Consider the following 22,252-nt stretch of genomic DNA (forward strand, 5'->3'; position numbering starts at 1 on the left):
ACACACACACACACACACACACACACACACACACAGGGGCAGGAACAAGCTTTGGTATTAAGGTCAACTGCCAGAGGAAGAAACTCGTAAGGTGGAAAGAAGAGTTATGGTGAAGCTGCAAATATGTCAGAGTCAAACAGGTTCATGTGGGATTTGCTGCCTTGACAAATACTCTGACATGTTTCAAAGATAATCCTAAAATCTGGCAGGATTGGTAATCAAAGGAATGATTTTATGCAGACAACAGCATTAAATACAAATAAATATTTTTGAACCTTAAAAATCTGGACCAAATCTCAAAAATAAAGTTAAACACAAAAGTCCACTGACATGTTTACCATGTGAATGGTCACTGATGGTGTTTATTTCATGTTATTAGGTGAAAGACATTATTTATTCATCAAACCAGTCAACTTTGGTCAATTAGCAACTTTAACATTTTGAGAAAAGCACATTGGACAATGACAACAAAAAGCTTTTATGGTCTGTACGAAATAAATAGCAACTTTGCTCATTTACAGCTTGGCTGAAGGAGAAAAAAAAGGTTAATCTTCATATTAAAAATGTTATACAGATGAGCTGTGATGCTCAATAACTCACTAACTGTTCAACAAACAAAACAAAACAAAACAAAAAAAAGCTCTCCTTTTTAAATAAAGCTTTTCACTTTTAATATGTACCTTCAAGAGCCTGTTATAGTTAAATAAATAGAATGCTTTCCGTTTTTAACATGCACATCCAATTAGCCTGGGGAAATTATGTACAGTTCACTGATCCTACTCATCCACCTACTTTTATTTTCTCCTAAAAGCAGTTCTTCCTCGTCACAAACGCTCACACACAAATGTACAGTCACTCTTGCAGACATGCTGCATCTATTTACTATTAACACAATATCTAAATCTATGGCAAGTGATCGAAAATGCTATCGCTGATCATGGAAGTCCATGTAGTGTGAAGAAGAAACAGTCCAAACACCACATTGTAATCGGGGTGGTTGAAGGGGGCGGGGCTTACAAAAGTATTAGTTTACAATTGATCATGCACTGTATAAACTCACTGTGTTATTTGGTTTGAGAGTGTAATCAGTGGCTTCTAGATACTTGTTTACGTAAACAAAGAAGAGAATAAGCGATCCTACCAATTAATCTCTAACCATACTTAAGTCTCCCGTCGATTCTTCTCTCCTACAAGTGGTTCGACTATCTTTCAGTAAACTTCCACTCACAACCATGAGCTTCTGCAAAGAAAGGTGTGTGTGTGTGTGTGTGTTTCTTCTGCTGTGTCCGTCGTAGTGTAGAAACTCCATCGTGCCCTGGGCCAAGATGGGATGTTTATTTCTGCGTTGGTGCGTTCGAGTCCCGCTCTTTTCACGATGCAAAGTAAGAGTTCTGCATGGAGTAGAGGCGGTCGATCGGGTTCCCCACGCGGGCCTGCATGGAGCTGACTTCCGATGATGCCATGAAGCAGTCGCTGAGGCTGGTTAAGGACGTGTCACTGTCTATATCATGGAACGCTGAGTCATTACCTGGAAAGGGAGTGCGTGAGGAGAGGAGTCATTTAAAGGAATAATAAAAATAACATGCTGCTAGTATGGCTACCAATCACTGCAGTCTTGTGTTAGGGATTTACAGCAGGGCTGGAAAATGATGATTACTAATAGTCACTTGGAGAAACTGCTGTATTGTGTCATCACAATTGTGAGAACAGTTTTGTTGGATATCATCAAAGCTCACTTTTTGCTGCCCTCGCTGGGACAATTGCAGACAGCTAGGGAGCATGTAAACAAGGGGCCTCCTCCTGGAAGATCTGGTTAATAGCAACTGTTTACGCCTTTCATAAAACCTCAATGTGTTATTTCTCTGGGGGGAATAGTTAACTTTATTACACTCTGGATCTTAATGATAGTGTTGCACAAAATGGGGACAGTGTTTTGAGAGATATCTTTTAATGCCTTGCCAATATTGTTCTGTTCCCCAAACCAAAGGAGAGTGATGAGACGGGGGATTTGGTTTCTTACTACTGAGAAGAACTAAATGGAAGCAAATTATAAGGAAGTTATGAACTTCAGGAAATGGTCCCGCTGGGACATGTTGAGGACATTGCTCAGAAATGTGTTATTCCTTTTACATCCTGTGAACTTACTCTTGATTGACTGATATTTCCCCCCCCCTCCTTCCATATTTCTTTGTATTTTATTTCCTTCTTGTGTCAAACAGAAATCAGAGTCTTGATCTACTAGCTCACACACGGACCACATGCTTCGACCACCATTAGGAAACATCATCAGTAACATGGCATGTCTTAGAAGTGGAGGCGAGGAGTGGAAACCATATTAAACATTTGGAATGGCACATCAAACCCCAAGAGTTTATGAGGACACTTGTGTTATCTCATGTGGGAGGAGAAGCTGCTCGTTCCACTCGGGGAGCATCTTAAATCAGGGAGCTGCAGCCGGAGCGCACGTCCCATGATGAGGAGCTATGGGGTTGATCAAGGGACACAGGCATGTAGATGTTTTGTGTGTGAGTGCTCACCATATGGGTTCATATGGTCCCCCGGCATCTGTGGGGGTGTGAGCCCCTGCTGGAACGGGTCTGTGCTGTAACCGTTCTGATCCATGGCGACCAGCTGCTGCTGTGGCGGAGCCAGCGGTGTGAAAGAGTTCATCATCCCCTCCATCCGATTAGACATCACCTCTGCAAAGGCCATAAGAGCACATGGAGGAACTATTACAGAAAATGTACTTCAAATGATGAGGGGGAAACAACGTGATCAGCTTTAAGAGGGGGTGTGCTTGTGAGAAAGCTCCAACAACCTTCAAATACCTGGATCACATGCCTGTGTCTCCATGGTAACCTATAGTGGTTCTCCCTGCAGCCTCTCCCTCGATTCCCTTTGCAAACACTCCTGTTGGTTAGCAAAGCTCCTGCAGCTTCCTCATCAGAAACCATCCCCCCTTCCCTTTCCAGCGGTTTCACTAAATTATGTCTGTAGATTGTTGTTGTTGTTTTTGTCCAAATTCCACCTTCTCTTGTTTTCTCATTGACATATTTAGTATTTATTATAATTAGTGGACACAAATGTGATCAAAAAGTAGAGGTACACATCTCTGGTCTGATTAAACCTAGCCTAGAATTGAGAACGTCATTTGTTGAAGCAAAATTGACGTTCTAGCAACGCTCCATTGCAACCTCACAGCTCCGGTCAGCACTGTGGCTAGCCGATCACAGTGCATTTATTAGAAAAACTATGTATTATTTAATGCTTTTTAACATTTTGAGCAGTTCTTCCACAATGTAATGGCAAACTGCCCTGTTGACTGACATCCATAGCAGTGAGTATGTCACGTTGTTTGTTATCCAATGGCATGCAGAGACAACCGTAGATCCCGCCTCATGACTGAGAGCCATCAGTGGACCGTGGCCGGGCTACATATCCTCATATATAGGATTGCTTGCCAGGCTGGATTAAACCATTTTAAGACAAGGAACTTGAACGCTTTTCTGGCCCACTAAAAACACATTAAAACCTCTTTTAAAGTCCACAAACCAAGAAACATTTCTATTTTTCCAGGTCTGTCTGAGACAACAACCGCTCAGCGCTGGGCAGGTCGTACCTTGGCCGAGCCTTTGGGAATTCTGTTGTTCTTGTTGTTGCTGCTGTCTTCTCGCCAACTTCTTCATCTGAAACGAAGGAGTCAAAGTTGTGAAAAACTCCCAAAACTAACATGCGCTCTTTAATTTAAAAAGGATGCGCCTCGCCATTCACCCTTGAGTGAACCACATGAAATCTCCGTCTGAGTGCACTTCGTTGTCAAGTATCAAAGGTTTTTGGGAGATAATCATCAGAAAAAGAGGAGGGCGTACACATTTAATGTGAGATTAAGCTAGATTTGCAGCTCCTCGCTTGGTTCTGTGCATTTCTGAGAGGAATGTAGTGATAAATTTAACACACCAGAATTTATTGGCTGGACTCTGAAATGGAACAAAGCTGTTTCTTTTCTGAGGACACATGTAGGATTCTGCTTTTACCTTCGCTCTCTGGTTCTGAAACCACACCTGGACCACTCGAACACTGAGTCCTGTCTCTGCAGCCAGTGTTTCCCTCACCTGAAGACATAAAAAATACTTTCAGTATCACAATATAAAAACATCCATTGTACCTGAAACTCTTTGATATATGTCCCACGTTCTGTAACAGTCTGACTGCCTCTGATTTGTTTTCTATGTGAGCTTGGTCGGTGAGGCGCTCTTCTGGATCTCCTTTTGGTTATTGGCTTTTCAAAGCCCTGGCTGTGCAGGCAGGTCTCCTGTCTCAGTGTGACATTCGTTGCAGACGGACTCTGTTACAGCAGCCTGCCTCAGTTAACATAGAACAGAATGCTGCACGACACTTCAAAGCTCCGCTCGGAGGTGGGGGGACATTTTTTTTAATTTAAGGCTTTTATTTGTCAAACTACCGTAAGGCTGGTGGTCAGGCTCTAAATCCCTGTTACCCCAAACAAAAGAACAAATGTAAAAACAAGAGCTTATTCTGCTGCAGCTGATTATACGAGCGTTGTCTTACCTTCCTGCATGGCTTCGAGGACACCTCAAAGGAGGCCTTGAAGGCCCGTCTCTGCTGAGTGGTCAGAATGGTTCGCGGCCTCTTGGGTCTCCGTGGATCCTTCCCATCATCCCCCTTCCCTTGGCTTCCAATACCTTTCTCTGGTTTGATGTCCAGCTCTTCATCATCGCTTTTCTCTGGAGAAGGAGACATTTCTTTGGCACCAGACTTCTGATAAACATCTTTTGTTACCCTCCATGTTCTCTGACATCCAAGCAGCACAAATGTCCAATAAAAGCAGACATGTGTTTTTCATACTTCGCTACCAATTTATTATAAAAAGAGACGACTGGGTTTGTGGAGAGCGCGGTGAAGTAAGTCCATTTGTCACTGAGCCGGACTCTGTGTCATTAGTGTTTTATTGCTCCCAGCTTTGCCTCATTTAAACAAAATCACTCTCAGATAAGAAAAATAGATCAGGACTGAGATAAAGAGCAGGTTACTTCTGTTGTAGCCCTCAGAAACATTCTTTTACCTTTACAGGACTGAGGTTTTCCAATCATCTCAAATTTAAACATATCTATCTGAGAACACACAATTGTAAAATATATGCAGCACTTTTCAACCACACTTCTCACAAAACCCACAAAATCACATGAACTTAACCTAAGAAAGACAGCTTTATCCAGAAATATCAGTTATTGGAGATGAAAACAAGTGTTTCCAAACCCAAACCAGTGCTGCTGCTAACATATCTCTACGTTGTTGAGGTCTAGCGGCTGAAAGCAGCCGCTCGCACAAGATGCCTCAGTGTCTCCCGTCATCTGGTTCTGATATGTCTGTCTACATTTCTCCACCAAAAACCTACGCTTCGTCTCCAACACGCCGAGGTTAACCTCTGCTCATGCCGACATTTTCTACATCTTGCAAATTTGGAGACGTGCAAAGATGTGAGTGATGCTCTGGGACGCTAGCAAACAAAGTAAGGTGGTTTAGGGGGGGGGGGGGGGAGCTACAGAGCAAATATTCCCACAAGTTGACAAAAGTTGACACAGGCACAGATGTATTTGACAAATTCCGCTTTTGTGCGTGTTTGAATGTAAGCCAGATGGTGGTGAACAGTGAGGCTTGGCGAGATGCTGCGCTGTGTGTGCAGCCTATAGGCGAGAAGCTCCAGAGCTGGTACGAGTGGAGGTGCAGGCTTAGTGCAGAAATCCCTCTGTCACTCATCATGATACAGTAATTTAGTTATTTCCAGCACCAGATCCAGCCCACGCATGTGTAGCATCCAGCAATGGTCAGAGCATCTTTAATACGGGGTGTCTTGGCTTCAGCCTGTTTCCTCTTCCTACTGTTTTAAAAGCCCACGCCGCTGGCTCGCGTTAATGTAAAACCAAGGGTTGGAAAGCGACTAACAGAGTCTGAACCTCACAGAATGTCCATGAGGTCCTCAGTCTCTCAGAAAACAATCTGTTTCTTTAAATACTAAAATAATAAAGAGGTTTCTATTTGGATTCCTCATGAAGCACGTCTCTGTTGGCTGACTAAATACAACACCTCAGTGCCATGTGACGGTGGCACCATGGTGTTGTTCACGCTCCTGTGTGAGAGGGTGCAGAGGGCTCACCTGAGTCTGAGTCATCTGGACTGACTGAGCTGAGTAAGTCCTTCTCCCTCTCGTAGTCGATCTTGCAAAGTAGCTGACCCTCCTTCAGGACAAACTCGTCGCCCTTTCTGAGTTGGCGATCGCACACGCAGCAGCAGAAACAGTTCAGGTGGTAAACGCACTCCAGAGCTCGCATCACAAACTCCGTCGGGGCGATCTTCTCCATGCAGCCGCTGCACTTGGTCGCAAATAACCTAAAAAGTGGCAAAAGAGGAGGCGTGTGAATAAAATGTTGCTGTTTGAAGCAGGACAAAGGAGTAAGTTTAAGTTTTTTTTTCTTTAATGGTCTGTTGCCACAGCCCACTGGAGCTTTAGCCGCCCATCAAGGGGGTTTTGAAGTTGGCTCATTGACCCTTTGGGCAGCCAGAGAGGTGACTCCTTTGGCAACAACTCATCTGTTAAAATTTCAGGGTGGGTCCAGCTCTGCACCAGTCCTGAGTGAGTTTAGTCATGGGCACCCAAAGCCCTCTGCAAATGCCCCCCTCATTGCAAAAAAAGAGGCCGCATCAGGTTCTGTGATCTCCAAATCTGACAATCCCAATCAAGCATCAAGCCTTTGTTGGGAAATGACTGCATCCTTTCATATCCCTATTGCTCTGTATGCATCAGATACCATATCAGAGACGGTGATTCACGGCTCATATCTCATCTCATGCCTCCACGCTGCAGCACCACCTCTATCCCCATTTCCCTGACAACACCTCCATCTCCTTTTATACATCCTTTCAGAGAAGATGTTTGCATTGTTTTATTGGCGACGGAGAGGCTTTTAATTCATCCTCTGTTGTTCAGAAGAAGCCACATTAAATGGAGCAAGAAGGCAGGGAGTGTGGTTGATCTTGTCCAGCCGTAAAGCTGGATTTATTAGTGGCTTCTGTGTTTGCCCTGGTCTGGAAGACAGCTGGCAACCGCCTATCTATTTGTGGTGAACATCTATTTCATTGTGAGGGAGACAGTGAGAGGAGCAATTGACATCATCGCGACAGGGATGAACGATAGTGATGAATATAATGTGTAAATATGAGAGCTGGGGAACCAAAGGGTGGTTTTGTTATGCTAATGCTGTTATAGGTGCTGATTGAGTCCTGATAATGTGTGTGTTTGTGTGTATTCACACGTGTGTGAGCAGCTGTACGTGTGCTTTTTGTTCTTGACTCGGCAGCTTCCTAAAATAATTGCTGATCAGATCAGAATCAGGAGAGCTACACTTTATGTTATTTAAATTACGGCACAACCGTTAATAAGTGATTTACTGCTTTCTGGATTTAGAGCAGCTGAAGTCAAAATTACAGCCAGAGTCTGTCAGCTGGAGATAAACACAGCATCTCTTTTTCATCACACAGAAGCAGAACAACAGAGATGTCTTAGTTGGCAGTCTCAGAGTTCAAAATATCCTTTAATCTTTTATTTATTACAATAAGTTAAGAAGATTATTGCTGAACTATGAAAAACCTCAAGGATAATCCCTTGAAAGAGAAATGTTGGCATGTTTCTCAAACGTGCCGGGTTTTCATTGGAGTGGCCCGCCAACCTGGATTTATCGTCTAAACAAATTACTGTGTTTAGGTCAATAAAAGGAAAAGAGACTAAATTAAATTATAAAAACGGCAATAAAAGGGAGATAAATTCCTGCATGTAAAAGAAGTGAGATTTCAGGAACTTGTCTCTGAGTTTTGGGAGGATTAATGCGTGATGTGCTGGATCAGGGAAGGAGGTGATGAATCTGTCAAGACAAGTTCCCAGCTCTGACTCTAATGTTTAGCTAATGATCGGCAGCTTAGACTCAGAAAGAGAGCAGAAGGTTGCGGAAATGACTTGTTAGAGTGTTTTTGATACGTCCAGGACTCTGCATTCACCTACGACCTCGCTTTCTCTCTCTCAAATCTTCTCATCTAGATGAAAACGTTCTCATTCAGCCCTCTTTCCTTTCTTCTTTCTCCTTGCCAGGTTTAATCTTGTAAGCCATTATTTTTCTATTTCCCCTCTCTGTCACTTTGCATTATTTTTGCTGCTGTAATTCCTATTCGTCCCTTCTGGAATCTTCCTGTCCTGCTTTGTCCCCGGGTCTAATCCGGACTTTCGGCCTGTTTTCAGTCTCCGTTCCCCATTCTCAGCGGGGTTCAGATGGAATAGCCACGCATGACGCCCCTTCTATGGCAACCACACCTCCACAGGAAGGCAACGCCGACTTTTCGGATGGGCAGAGAGGGCCTTTGAGGAGCTGGCAGCAGAAGTAAATCCTTCTCTAAGGAACAAGGAGAATTAGCAGGGAGCAGTGGACTAGGGGTTTAACCCTACCCCTCTCCTTTGAAAGGCACAGTCAGTCCCACTCCTGCGGCTAGCCACAATCAAACAGAGGAGGAGTGGGGAGGTGGCAGCGGGGAGAAGAGAACACAAACTCCCTGAATGACACAAGCAGTGGATTGTGGAGGAGCCTAATCCCACTTTAATACCTTTCCAAGTTCAGCTGCTAAAGAATGCTCTTTAAAACAACACCACTGTGTGAGCAGTGAAGGTTGACCGGGGGGAAGGCACGCCATTCAACCTCCCCAACATTACCTGATTAGTGGTTTGTGGAGCAGGCTGCTGGGCCGCCACGCCGACGGGAGACAGAGAGGGAGATGTAAACCATGATTTTATAAAAAGAAAAACACATGAACAGGAGCTGGCGATGCCGTTAGAACAGACTGCACCAGAGATTTCAGAGACGCTGACTGAATACGACTCAAAGTGAATCAAGTAATCATTTACAGTCTCTCCTGGTTGACCCCGGCAACACCAAGACTTCATCTAAAATTCGACCGATGCAACACGATGCCCAGTGTTGGATCGGCAAAGCGAGTCTGCATGTGGCGGCACAAAGGGGACCACCAGCGTGACAGCTCTCATCCCAGCTTTTGCTTTTCCTCCTCCCACACCTGAGCGCACAGATCAAGCGATGAGACCCTCCTACGTGGATCAATGGCCGCATCTCAAGCAGAGACCTGTCAATATTTACTCAGGCCCCCCCAGAACAGGATTCAGAAATGAATGAAAAAAAGAGCCCATCTCAGCACATGCCTCCATCCCAGTGGAATCATTACGTTCCTGTGTTTTAATCTTATGTGCACATACCTGTAATCCCTTGTCTGCCCTATCCTACATCATCTATTGTTGTCTCTCCCACTCTGTGGCAGATTATCACACTGCTGAGGCTTGTAATGCTACAGAAAATCCACAAAAAGCAGATGGGAACAACACCAAAAAGCATAATGGAGAAAAAAAACCAACAGAGTGTTTTTACGTTCGCTGAACTGAGCTGCAGAAAGTGCGGTTGAGGGACGTCGGAGCTTCCACTTCCCATTTTTTCCAGGTACTCCAGAGACTTGTGCACTCTCCTTTCAACAGATTAAATGCAACTCAAAGTGTGACAACACCTTAAGCTCCCACCACATGCTGCCAATGATTCCTCCTCTACAGGCCTCATATTAAAACTCCTGCTGCATCAGGAGGACGGGCTGGGACGAGTAACAAGTAGAGCAAGACGGAGGGTTAGAGGTGAGGTAACGAGGCTGCTTGTGACGCTTGATAATCATTTAGCAACATGTGCAACTGCCTCACCCACTCCCCCTTTGTGCTTTTGAACAACACTCTGAGAAATACCATAACAATTTAGGAGAAGAATAGCCAGGGCCATTATGTCACCGCATCCCTTCAAAGACAGAGAGGGTGAGATTATCTAAGCTGCAGCTGGAAGCTGTTACTTTGAAGATGGGCTCTTGTGTGTAGGCAGGAAACCTGCAGCCGTGCCACTCAGGCCTGTCAGGCAGGTTAGAGGCAAAACACACCCCAAAAAAGATTTTTATAGATAAGTTGATAAAAACTTGAGTTGTTAAAGCATCCGCACAGTTTGGATGTTTTGATATAAATCTAATAATTGAACTAGGTTGGACTACAAACAATATAACTGCATATCCATCAGTGAAATATTTGAATATGAAAGTTTTTACCAGAGAGAAATTGTGTCTTTTTGTGCGACTCCTCTTTAACTTTGAAACACCGTGACGTGTTTATCAGACTTAGCTGCTTTGCAAATTAAAATTTTACAGACAAAATAAGGAATTAGTAGAACCTCAGCCAAAACTGTTGATTAGATAACGTTTATATCATCTAAACTGGATTTCAATGCATAAATCAATCAGAAGATAAATAATAATGAAAGGCTTAATTCATCAAAGAAAGAATCTTTAGCTTGAAATAAAAGTGTTCCAGATTTACATAAACGCTGAAATGCAGGTCCTTTTTCTCAGCAGCTGTCAGACAAGTCAGCCTCTGACTGAAAACAACATAGCAGCTAACGTGCAAAATTACAGCTATTTATGTTCTAAACAATCAAATTAGCGCTATTACAGCCAATGTTCTTGTGTTACTGTTCAGAAAATTATTTGCTGTTTGCCTGAGAAACAGAAGCTTAATCTCCTGTGATTTTAATGTTACTCGAAGTATTTTTATTCTTTTGATGTGTGTGAATTATTGCCATTCTGCTGCTCTTATGTAGTACTTTTCTGCTGTTTATCACTAGAAAGACCTTTGCTGTTACAACATGGGAAATTTCCCAGAAGATGAGGAAAAAAGATTTGATTTATTTCATACATCAATCTTAACATTAATAAAACTACATGACTACTTACACCTGTGTATTCAACACCTGTTTAACAATATAAATTCCTGTGTAACATTAAGACTAATAGCTAATAGCATATTAATGTTGCCGGAAAGAGAAAGAAGATGAAGGACGCTGAATTAAATTAAAGTTTAAAAAAAAGTGAAGGCACTATTTCTAGAATAAAATCTTAATTTTGAGAAGAAAAGTCAAAATACATTTCCTAGATACATTTTGGAAATATTTTATCACAAGCACACACTCTGTATTCATGATATCATTTGTTTTTATTGTAGTGTATCTCAGAATTCTGGGTGAGATTAAATCATTTGATTTTTTACTGAAAAACGAGGCGTTTTGTAGAAAACAATAAATCTGCTTTTGGCTGCTTCCATAGCAGCATCCTCAGTGTAAATCTCATCTACGTACCTCAAAACATCTACTGTGGATGATTAAAATGGGTTTCTAATAATATTGTTCTGCGGTGAAAATCAATATCCATCCATCCATTGTCTCAACCCGCTTTGTCCACGTACGGTCGGGCTGGTGCCTATCTCCAGCGGTCAATGGGCAATCAGGCGGGGTACACCCTGACAGAGAGCCAGTTCATCGCAGGGTGTAAAAATCAACATATAACATGTAATCTATTTTGTTTTTGTTTTTTGGGACAAAATCTAAAATTGTCCTTTTTTTTCTCTCTGCAACAAAACTGAATTTTTGTGACCTGATGTTTTTGTTCATTGAAACGCTCTTTTCTCAGGTGGAGTCCTGCTTTGTTTTGTTGGCTCATTCCCAGCAGGGATTTCCAAACTGTCGATCAGCCACTTCTCAGCTCCTCCCACGTACGTGTGTGTGTGTGTGTGTGTGTGTGCGTGCGTGCGTGCGTGCGTGCGTGCGTATGTGTGTGTGTGTGTGTGCGTGTGTGCGTGTGCGTGCGTGTGTGTGTGTGTGTGTGTGTGTGTGTGTGTGTGTGTGTGTGTGTGTGTGTGTGTGTGTGTGTGTGTGTGTGTGTGTGTGTGAAAATTGCTCCATCGCAGATCTAAAGCTATGGAGGGAAAACATTTGATCCCCAGATGTTTTGCTTCACGTGGATGAACAAAACCTCTTCAACTGCGTCTCAGCGTCATGAAAATTACTTTGTTATGTATTCTCTGTTGTTCCTGCATGCAGCAGGCGCTGAATGTTGACCACAATCCCCTAAAAATAGGAGCCTGCCTTCTGCTAATACAAGTGTTTGATTGCTTGCAGAGGCTCAGATGATATACGGTAAGCAGTTTCTTTAAAAAAAGAAAAAAAAGGAGGCTTGTTCATCAAAGCGGCAGGTTTGTGTGTGTATAAGAGCAAATAGTCATTCTACAGCAACATCTTTAGACCTGGGTGAAAAGCAGCAGTAGTAGCGATGATGCTGTCTGTATGAGATATCTCATAGGCTGACCTGCTTTCATTGTATCAGCATTTCTCTTTGGAGCACAGATTCATGGAGAGTAATGAAGCCAAATAAAAAGTGCCATCCTTCTGCTCCCAAGGGCCAGCTCCAGTCAGCTCTAAAAGCTGCTTAATCACCATCCCTTGCTTACTACATTAGCATAATAATGGCCTTTAAATTGAGGCTCTTTGTTTTTTAATTAAACTCCCAGCAGGTAAAAGTAAAACACATTAACAGGAGATGTGTACACACTAATAGCCCAAAGGTGCCTTCTTCGTCACACAGCCTCTGGCCACAGGGTTCTGCCGGTTCCCCGTGTTGAGAGTGAAGCACCGGCTCCCTGCGAGCTCACAGGGGAGAAATGAGACGAGCTAAAAGCATGTGGTGCAGCAAAGATAATAGCATGGTCCTGTCCGACGTGTTGGAGTGTGCATATGCACCTGCTCTGCCCCTCAGAGGGAGCAGAGCAGTAAGAACTGCTGAACGGAGCAGTGCTAAAGCCGGAGAACAATGCTGGTGATCACAAGTATCCAGGGTCATCTATCCCACTGTTCCCTTTCTTTCTGTGTGCTGGAATGTGTAACTCATGAACCCGGTCTCCAAGAGGACAGACATCCAGATGAGCAGATCTGTAGCTGCAAAGCGAATCACTAACCACGATCTCATTCCCAGGCTTTGCAGATTCTTCATCACATGAATGAAATGCAAGGAAGAAGGAAAACATGCAAAAAACATTTACTTTTGAATAAAAATGACAAAATCTACACCGAACATTAAACAAAGTAAACATTTCTGTACTCAAACTGGTGTCAGCAACGTGAAATACGAGGACACACACGATGAAGTGAACGCAGATCTTCAACAGCGACAGGAGAAGAGTCTCGCAGCATCAGTCACTCCATTGCTTCTTCTTCACACGTCTCTTCCTAATGAGTGGCTACAGGAAAACAGCATGGAAATAATCCTCTGCAGCCACACAGGTAGAACAAAGCTCACAGAGTGAAAAGGACAGTGTACCGGGCAGTGGAGGAGGCTAAGTACACATCTAAATACAAGAGTAAGCAGGCAGGCACACACCAGGCTGTTTGGACAGCTGCTGTTCCCGAGTATGTAAAATGAGTGCAACATCACATTTAGGCTCAGTTTTAAAAGCCAAGAACAAACAGCATGGTCGCACTCTCTGGGCAACAGCCTCCGCACTGAAATTATGACTGTAAAGACATTATTGGGTAATAGTTTGCTTCCAATCCTACATATTTGGTTGCTGCTTGCTGAAAATGCATCTAATCATTTAACAATAATGTTGGGGATCGCCCTTTTTATCGCTCCTATAAATAAAGAGGTCTTCATCAGATATGTTTATAATACTAAAATGCTCTTTCAAACACAAACATGACTTAACTGACTTAATTTATAAAGGAATCTATTAAAGGACATCTGTTACTGATTAAAACACAAATATGGCTCACTTTAGCATCCTGACATTGATTCAGTTATGATTAGATTTTTCAGGTAAAAGAAAATTAATAATAATAATAATAATAATAATAATAATAATAATAATAATAATAATAATAATAATAAATCATGCTATCTTTATCCTAAAAAACCCAAATGGACTCATCTTGAATCGGCGGTGGAACAGTTAAAAAACAACATTTGGACTGGAGGGCTTTATAATTACTATTGACCTGGAGGTTCTTGGTCTAAGAAATAAAACAAACAGTAATATGAGGTGTTCTAAAGCACAAGTCAGCAAATATGCAAAGACAGGGTCCGGTGGAGAGCATCACGCTTTGGCTTCCTTTCTCCGCTCCTAATCTGTGGGCCTACACAATATTAAGACGGCTTTGGAGCCACTTGTGACCCAGCTGTGCACTAATGAAAAATTCCACAACTCTGTGCAGAGGCCAGCAGAGCTTGACCCCTTTCCACCCGCAGCCAAGCAATGTCCATCTTGAGAAGTTTACCAGCACTGAAACATACTGGATTAAAGTGTAGAATAGGAGAAAGAAAGACAATCTGGGAGCGTCTGAAAGAGAGAAAAAAGCCCTTCCCCTTTTCTCTCCTTCATCAATCTCTGGCATATTGGTGTGAACTAAAGTGTTTGCGCAGGTTTTAATGGGCAGAGATGATCAGGAGATCCTTGTGACGGAGGATTGTTGGATGAGGGGCCTCTGTTTATTTAACAGAGATTCACTCTAAGCCCAAAATGAGTTTGGAAGGAGAGCATGCGAGGCAAGTAGGAATTAGAGGTTGTTCACCAGATCAGGATTCATGTGTTTGTGAACTCACCGCTCTTGATTAACTGTGACAGAAGACACCACGACGGAACATATAGAACATAGTTGACTGCAGAGGCATATGTGCAGAAAGCTTTCAACATCAGAAAAGTTCGCAGAATTTTCCTCCAATGTAAATGTTTGGTTTTCATTAATTTACTTTAGTTTCTACTAGACACGTATTTACAGATTTACATATATTTTAAAACAATGGGTCAACCATCCGATAGTTCCTGCTGCTAATATTTAGCATCCAGACCCACATTTAGCAAATTAACAATACGAAATAAGAAAGAAACTAAATATTATATCACACATACACACTCATGAAAAGGAAAAGGTCCAGAGTGTAAATTTCAGTCCTGCAATTTATTTTTCTTTTCATTCCTGAGGTTGATTGGTTTAAAATAGGCTGGGAAAACTCCAAATTAAAAAAAAAAATCCTGGGATTTTTGTTTTCTTCAGGGAAAAATTACTGAATCAAGTAGAATTTATTATACTTAATTTGCATCAAAAACATTTTTACGGGTAAAACATGGTACCAAGGATTATTTAGTCCAGATTAAAGCATGCACTGAACTTGATTAAAAAAATAAAATATATACAAAGTATAATTAAGCAGTTAAATAACATAAATAAGAAAATAAAAAGTACCAGGTTGGTCAAATAAAAATGTAAAGATGTATTGCTAAATGTTACATTTTTGTTTTTAACAGTGTTCCAAATAAATAAATGAAAAAGACAAAAAAAAAAAGAAGAACGTTTTGCATTTTTTATGCTGACAGGAAATTAAATGATTGTGTATTTATGCTTTTGTCATATTATTAATGTTTTAATCCAAAAACAAATACTCCCAAAACATTTTCCCACCTGAAGAAGCCGGCCTGACGTAAACGCAATTATTTAAACGTGAGAGAACAAACGCTTCATGGATTACGGTAGATCATCTGACTGATATGCAGTGGAACCACAGCAGTTGTTACAAACTATTTTAGAATAGAAAATAAAAACCTGACTTTCTCACTGATGCTTTAAATTGCTGCATCTTTTAAAAACATCCATCCTTCTTCTCATCTGATGCACCTTCTGAGGGCAAAAGGGGGGATGGGGGGGGCTTTGAGAAAGCAAATGAAAAATAAACACAGTTATAAAAAGACAGGATGCTTTAAGACCCAAGGCCAGGGATTAACATTGGGCTTAGCATTCAAATAATATATTTGAATATCTGATCAGCAATCCTCTTCAAAGAGCTAAATCCCAAGATTAGCAGGTGTTATGCTAAAAAGCTGTGGTTGTTTTGTCAGGAACGAAGCTACACTAGCCAAACAAATATGTCTTTGAGTGTGAAGAGCTGGCATGGATGTATGGTGGTAACTATGGCGACGGGCTGGTAGTTAGGAGCCTTGGAGAGGGGTGCGGTGTTGGAATGTGTCAAACAGACAGAGGGGCGCACAAACACCACAGAGCAAACCGAGAAACCTGCTGTTTCACCAGAAACCCTCAGCAGTGGGACCACCTACACATTCCAGCAGGCTGTAAGGTCTGCTTCTTCCTTTTTTAAAATAAACCTCATTTTACATTTAGACTGATTTAAACGTGTCCGGCCTGGGCAAGGGAGTGAGATATAAAAATGATGGATTCATACTGGACGAGTAGATGTCCTCATAAGGATGAATCTCAGCTGAGATGATTCATTTCATTACCTCTGACCTGAAGAAATAGAAGTACTTTAAAGTATATAAAGCAGCTCTGCCAGGGCAGATACATCAGGGGAACTAAAAGCTACATAATTATATTTATAACTCAGATTAATAAAGCTGGAGAAGAGTAGATTTAGTTATATCAAACATTAAACCATAAAAATGACACCGTAACAGTTTGTGGAGCTCAAACCTGAAAGCCAGAACAGCAAAGTTCTCCTGATAATGAAATTAAAGGATGAATTACCCGTATCACACTGACAGAAGCTATTTTACTCCACTATAAACAGGCTGTTTTCAGTGCAGGACAATCAAGTATAAAAGAAAATGTTCTAACAAAATAAGAAAATGGGTTGTACCGAGGAAGACCACAGGTCAAGACAAGCGTGTCGAGACACACAAAGTCAAATCGTGCTGTCTCTGTCTTGTTTTGCTTCAGAAGAACAATAAATGAATTGTCTGTACTTGCTGCAACCTGCTTTATTTGTGTGCTCGATCTTGAAAGGGAACTTCTCTCTTCGCTGTATCCACTAAAGTTACTGTGAAACTGTTTTGTTCATGTCTTTAAAGTATTCAAGGCTGCATTTTTCCCCCGGGGGGGGGGGGGGGGGCGTCTGGTACAGGTGTGTGCTGATGCCCTTGCTGCTCTTTTTCTCCGCTTTCCTCAGTTTTTTTTTCCCACACACCCACACACGGAGTCGCACTCTACGGTTTCTCTGTCATGTGGTTGGCGGAGTGTAAAATCATCTCTCCAGCTGGAAGAGAACAGGTTAGACAAAATTCCCTTCGCTCCACGTGGAGCCTTCAAGGCTTGGGGTGGAATGGCGAAGCATGGCACGGCACGTCCATGCTCCCCACAAATGTATCTGCATGGCCCTGCGGCGCTCACCTTGAGTCAGCTCAGTGGTCTCAGCCCTTCAGTGACTGCATTATGACCCCTAACAGAGCCCTGACACGGTTTATTTTTTTCACTTTGGCTCTGGACTCAATAACCTGACATCGTACTGAGCTGAAGTGCAGAGAAATACATACAGATGCCTTGACTCTGATGATTTATTCATTTAGGGCCTGATTAAATAGGCTGGTATGAACTCTCAAGAGGAAATGATGCACGGCAGCTGTAGTTATGCATATGTAGAAGTGAACCAGACCGATCTTACTGGTGCCCCTGCTCCAATTGTACTCCTGACTCGACCGATATGGATCCTTATTTGTCTTTAGATGCGGTGGCAGTGTCTCCCGCCACAGTGACACCCTTTGTCAGCTCTCTCAGCAGGAGAAAAAGGTTTGCATTCACCCTCCAATTTTACACTCTCTTTGGGTCCAGGAGTGTCTTTGTCTGCTGAGGAGCAGCCCATTCTCTGTGGCCGGCTGAAAAAAGCAGCTGTTTCTATAACGCTGTGGCAGCACTTTATGTTGCAGAATGATAAATGAAGGGGAAGAGGCAGAGCACGGATGCAGCTGAAGCACACGCATGCACAAACAATAGCATAGGAGGGTCTGTACACGGACACGCTCCCTGCCCACTGCTCACTCACTCTGTCTCTCAGCAGGTTAGAGACCTGGCTTGGCCAAAGCCAGAGGTTATGACAGAGAGGTGAGATAGGGGAAGGGGGTTAACAGACCGACACGTCCCACCAGTCCCAATGCAGACCCAGGAGAGCGAGAGTTCGTGCTCGCCATCCCATTGAGACCTGTCGCATCTCTGTCCTCAGGGCAGTCATCTTCCTTTCCACCAGCAACCTAATGACAGAGCCCCGAGGCCTCATCACTCCACCCCCAGCTCTGCTGTTCCCGTTCCCCGACCCAGGTGCCTGTCAGAGGGGTGTCTGCTCCGTGACTGGTGTAGTTGTCCACATAAAGGACCCCCCCCCCCCAGCTCCCTCCGTGGCCTCGGGCTCAGCCTTTCATTTTGAAGTGGCGCAGGCCAGCTCTGCACCAGCCTGAGCCCTCGGCCCACAGCCCGCTCCATTGTTTGACCTCAGAGAAAGACTATTATTTCAACTCAATTTACTGTGAGTAAACACTGAGTGATAAGACCCTCTGTCCCATCCCTCACACACACACACACACACACACGGCTCTCTGATCCCACCTCCTTGACTGTGGGCTGTAATATACGCTGCCAACAAATCACTGCCCTCAGCCCGTCGCCATCACCGGCTTTAGAATCCAGCTCACTAATTCACTTTCCAACACAGATCAGAAGACAGGCCTCATGTGTTTCAGAATATGGCTCCATCCCTGAGAGGCACTTAAAGGGCTTGTGGCCATTCTGTGGACGGAAATAAATTTTAGGCAACGGCATTCTCACACCCCTAAGAAACTGTTCACATCCTACATCTGAGCTAATCAGATGTAAATATGCCAAGATATCAACTGCCAAACAGAGCTGCGACGGTTTATTAAATAGGAATCGTAATCGTTTTTGGCATCAGTAATATCAAAGGCGAGGTCTGTGATGAATAGCTCATCGCGGCGGATAGTTCAGCCGAACTGAATAATCATGATGGTGGCTTTTTATCTTTCCTAGACAAAAGACACGGGGTGACATGCAGCTGCAGAGATGAGACACTTTGGTTGAGTGTATAGTTAGTGAGATCAGGTCGAAACGCAGCCAAAGCATCAAATGAAGCTAGAATTTCGTTTACGGATAAATACGAGTAAAGAGTGATTTGTCAGACTGGAATGCCTCGCTTGCTTTAGCTACAAAGTGCACCGTTGTCTCCTTTCTTCATTGTTCCACCGCAGAAAAGCCCTCAGTCCCTCTTCCGTAGGAGGAACTGTACTGTGTCTTAATTACCCAGAATTATCAGCCAGATGTAAATAGCAGTCGTTTGCACTGTCTTTGCTTTTTTTTCTGTAGCTAATATAATTATTTGGGAACCACTTTGTCTTGGGCCGAAAGAGGCTGACACAGTAGCACAAGCTAATGTGATAAAAGCTTAGCATATCATTGCTTGATTCAGAGATTTTAAAGGTAAGTGTTTATGACAAGGTAATAATGCCTCATGCAAAAAGCCGGCCTGTAAATTGGTTAGTTAGGCCATGATGGATGAGGGGGAGCCTAACCTTATTTCCAATAGAGCCTCTTGATTTCTGGAGCTGAGCGTAATGAATTTGATTTAATCACAACATCTCTCATCTAATTAAGAGTGGGAAAAGTCTGACCCCGTATATTCTCTTAAAACCTGTAATTTCTTTCTTTCTTTATTTATTTTTCTCTTCTGGACCTAACATCTGAACTCAAGCATCCTGATTGAAGGCAAAGCCTTTGTGAAAACACACCACATTAGAATCATGTTGTTCTCGTTGATTTAAACCACCCGTCATGAAACCCTAAACTTAATCAATTAAAGAAATGATTATTGTGAGGAATAAAAACAAACAACCTGCTCATTAAGAGTTGAAAAGGCGGAAGTAGGGATCAAGCAGCAGCCATAAAGATCCACTTGAAGTAGTGATTCATCATCAGATTATTAATGAAGCTTGTGAGGGTCCCCTACAGTATTGGTAATAGGGTGGTTGGCCTATCTTTCTATAATCCTCTGAGCAGAACTTCTTCTCCTACACTGCCAAGATAATCTCTTTAAAGGCCGAGAAGATCCAGCCCACCAGGCCCCCAAAGGCACCCTGGTGTTGCTCCTGCTGCCTGCCTCTCTTCACCAGCTTGACAACTCTCATTATGGCTCCAACTTTTCTAGGATTCACCTCAAAGGGAAAAGAAAAACTCTTAACGTGATCATTCAGACAGCCACTGGTGTTGTATTTGTCATCATATGACTAAATGGAGGAGCGCTGGAGCATGGGGGATCTGAGGAAAAACGATGTGAAGTCAGAATTGTCCAGAGTTTGGTATCTAACCTCAAATCCGCTTCGGGCTCTGAGGATGTCTGTGGATATAGACGACTAAACTCCTCTCAAGTCAGCCATTTTTGCTGCACATCCTGGGAAACGGAACAACATTTTATCATTGGCAGTCCATCTCTAAGCATCATTTGTGAGCTACTAAAAAAATAACAATTCACCATTCATGCTTAGGTATCCAACACACTGCTGATCCAATTATCTGTAATACACATTTCAGTTTGTCTCACTCCCAGTCATTATCTAAATTGCCGACATATTATTAGGATACCTGCTTGTGAAGTGTGGTTTTCTCTTGGTCTCCTAATAGGGCCCAAAGGGAGCGTAGTTTTGTATTTAAGCCTCTGTTGCCTGCAAAGGAATGAGCTTCTATAACCACTTTCCCAAACACACACACACCAAGCCCAGGACTCTTCACCATTATGCACCAAACACAAACGTATCTGTCATGACACGATGAGAGCAAGAATCGGGAGATTAATTATGTGATTGTAGAGAAAGGAGCCCGGCCCTTGGTCAGAGCGGTCCCTCATTACATTACCTCTTCCTCCTGAGGAGCCCACTTGGCCTATAGGAGGCACACAGCTCCTCAGTAGCGGTCCTACACTGATTGAGAATGGTGACAACTATTAATGGAGGATAATACACGACCTTGATGCTGCTTGGGCTTAGTTTCAGCAGGTCACAAGCAAACCACTGAGATGGACTTTTCTGTTTTTGTAGGAATTTTGAAATCAAAATTGCAGTTTTCTAAAACATTTTTTGTGGCTTCTGGAAATATTTTTATCTAAATGACATCACTCTACAAAAGATAAACACAACAGGAAGACGAGGACGAGGACTGACGTGAAAGTAGGACGTCTACTTTGTGTTTCGTTAAACTACAAGACCACAGAATTCAGGGCAGTGTGGACTAGGACTGGTGCCAGTCCAAATACCCAGACACAACTGACATTTTCACCTGATTACCCATCTAGCTCTGGTCTGCATTGGGTCATGCCATTGTTCATCAGTCTGTTTATTAAAGTGATTAAACTTAATACAAATCTGTAGTTGAGCAACTAGGTTCTGTGGCATCTGTTAGAGGTGGGGCTTTGATATTATCACGTTTTAAATGTTCCTTTTTGGCAGTCTGGAATAAAATCTTTAGGAAAAAAAGTCTTTTGGAGCTCCTATAGTTGTTTCTATGCAAACACAGGGCTGAGACAATAGAACAAGGCTTCAGTAAATCAGGGACAAAGATAGAGAACAGGTTGCTTTTAACCAACCTAAAACTCACACACTGATTAAAAAATGCTCCCTAAAGAGGTGAATCCCAAAACCTAATCATGGAATTGTGTTGCTATTCCTTCTATAGTTTCTGGAGATCCTCCTTCCATGATTTACAGTCCCTGTTCAGTTTACTACGTCAAACTCGTTTAATGAGAAGACAGCGCTGAGACTGCCACAAGCCCACAAAGGGAGACCTGAAGGCCAATCACGCTTCACATCATTCAAATCATGTCCATGCAAGTGAAATGTGCTCCCGACACTGGCCGCTCCTCTGAGGCCCTCGTATGCAATTGCAGAGTAGCTTCGGCTGAAAATGTCTCATCCATAGGGACGCTCACAAGCAATAACACATGATATGAGAGACAGACAGCTAGATTGAATAGAGAGACAGCTAGACAGGAAGAGATCAAGTCCAATCCCGCTCCCGTCATCTGGCTGTGCATTCACAGGTCAGGCTTAGTTAATCTAATTCCTGAGCTTTCCCACAAAAAAAGCCAAGTGCCACTCAGGAGAAGTGGCAGGGAGAGTGAAAGAAAGGGGCTGGGGAGTGGATGTGGAGAGGGTCGCTGGTGGCTGCGGTGGTGGGCCTGAATAATTATGAATCAGGGAGCTTAACCTTCTGGGGAGTTAATTTGAAGAGCACTGGGGATAGGGGAGTGGGACTCTTTATTTCCCTGGGGTGCCCCTAATGCCATTGTGAGGGAATGGAGAGATCAGGACATGCAGCAATATCGTGTCCGTTAGCCACCATATGACGAGCTGACCCCGGATCTGCTCTCACAATCACACCTGCCGTCATCAGGGCTAATTTGTTAAACATATCAATAGCGCTCTGCTGGCCTTTTATCT

General features: G+C 43.0%; 1 protein-coding gene across 3 annotated transcripts in view; it reads right to left on the reverse strand.

Moving 5' to 3' along the window:
• Positions 1-326: 326 nt before the first annotated feature.
• The window catches only part of lmx1bb (LIM homeobox transcription factor 1, beta b), a 41,320-nt gene continuing 19,394 nt past the window's right edge, over positions 327-22,252 (reverse strand). For all 3 annotated transcript variants that reach the window (XM_015972147.3, XM_015972149.3, XM_054731365.2), the window contains 6 exons: positions 6,176-6,408; positions 4,570-4,745; positions 4,035-4,112; positions 3,620-3,686; positions 2,538-2,699; positions 327-1,528 (listed from right to left, as the gene is read on the reverse strand). In XM_015972147.3, coding sequence (XP_015827633.1) covers positions 1,371-1,528; positions 2,538-2,699; positions 3,620-3,686; positions 4,035-4,112; positions 4,570-4,745; positions 6,176-6,408 — 874 coding nt within the window. In that variant the 3' untranslated portion in view covers positions 327-1,370. The remainder of the gene's footprint in view (positions 1,529-2,537; positions 2,700-3,619; positions 3,687-4,034; positions 4,113-4,569; positions 4,746-6,175; positions 6,409-22,252) is intronic.

Source organism: Nothobranchius furzeri, chromosome 17 (genome assembly GCF_043380555.1).
Source record: "Nothobranchius furzeri strain GRZ-AD chromosome 17, NfurGRZ-RIMD1, whole genome shotgun sequence".
NCBI lineage: Eukaryota > Metazoa > Chordata > Actinopteri > Cyprinodontiformes > Nothobranchiidae > Nothobranchius > Nothobranchius furzeri.